This window comes from Priapulus caudatus, unplaced genomic scaffold (genome assembly GCF_000485595.1).
Source record: "Priapulus caudatus unplaced genomic scaffold, Priapulus_caudatus-5.0.1 Scaffold266, whole genome shotgun sequence".
Classification (NCBI taxonomy): domain Eukaryota; kingdom Metazoa; phylum Priapulida; class Priapulimorpha; order Priapulimorphida; family Priapulidae; genus Priapulus; species Priapulus caudatus.
This window is the reverse complement of record NW_014577327.1, coordinates 452,117-453,189: the sequence shown is the minus strand read 5'-3', so window position 1 is coordinate 453,189 and position 1,073 is coordinate 452,117. Positions and strand designations below refer to the sequence as shown.

Sequence of the window (1,073 nt, the reverse complement as noted above, 5' to 3'; positions counted from 1 at the left end):
GAGAGAGATGTGCGACATTGTATTTACGTGTTGTCAATGTATACTTGAATTCACGAACGCAATCATAAATACTGCTAACAAGCGATCCAGCGATCATCACTTCCCTAAATGTTCATGTGTCGCTTCACACACGCACACGCACACACGCGCGCGCGCACACACACATGCGCAAACGAAACGCACGCACTCACACACGCACGTACACACGCACACACACACACACACACACACACACACACACACACACACACACACACACACACACGCATACACAAGTGCGCGCGCAAACGAAACACACGACCCCCCAATAATCTTCTGCAATCACCGACAATGTTATAAGCCGATCTTAGCGGCTCTCCGCCGATCTTAGCGGTTTCAGCCGATCTCCGCTGATTTCAGCCGATCACCTCCGATCACCTCCGCCGATCTCTGCCGATCTCCACCGATATCCGCCGATATTAACCGAACTCAGCCGATTTCAGCCGATCTCTGCCGATCTCTGCCGATCTCTGCCGATCTCTGCCGAACTCAGCCGATCTCAGCCGATTTTTGCCGATCACTGACGATCTTCTAGAATCTCTGACGACGCGTCGGCGACGATGCGTCGGCGACGATGCGTCGGAGACGATCAGGCGCACGGCCGACACATGCACTCGAGCGGCGCGTACGTTTTCACGCGACGGTAGCCGACAGTGTCGCCAGCGCACTTGAGCCGTACGTGCGCCTCTCGCTCTCCGACCTCCTGACAGCACATGCACGATCGCTCCAGCCGCAGGTCGGCGTCGAGCCGCAGCTGCACGTGCGAGCTGCAGCGGCCCTGGCAGGCGAACGACGGGATGCTCTTCGGAAGGCAGCCGGCGTGTCGCAGCACGTGTATGACGCGTCGCAGCCGGCAGAGGTCGTTGCCGAGCCAGTGGCTGCCGACGCCGTTGCCGCGCCAGCTGCCGACAGTCGCGCCAGACTCGACGAGCATTTCGGCGACGAGCAGCAGCGAAACGATGAGATTCACGCTCGCTGTCGGGCGCATGGCGGCGCTGCGGTCGCGCTTCCGCATCAACGTCCGGTGTCGGTGA

At 59.4% G+C, this 1,073-nt stretch overlaps 1 protein-coding gene across 1 annotated transcript; it reads right to left on the bottom strand.

Annotated features, from left to right (window-relative positions):
* Nucleotides 1-232: 232 nt before the first annotated feature.
* Nucleotides 233-973, bottom strand: LOC106808296 (bursicon-like). Its single transcript, XM_014810951.1, has one exon. The coding sequence runs from the start codon at nt 971-973 to the stop codon at nt 629-631; it is 345 nt and encodes a 114-aa protein (XP_014666437.1). The 3' UTR covers nt 233-628.
* Between the last annotated feature and the right edge of the window lie 100 nt (nt 974-1,073).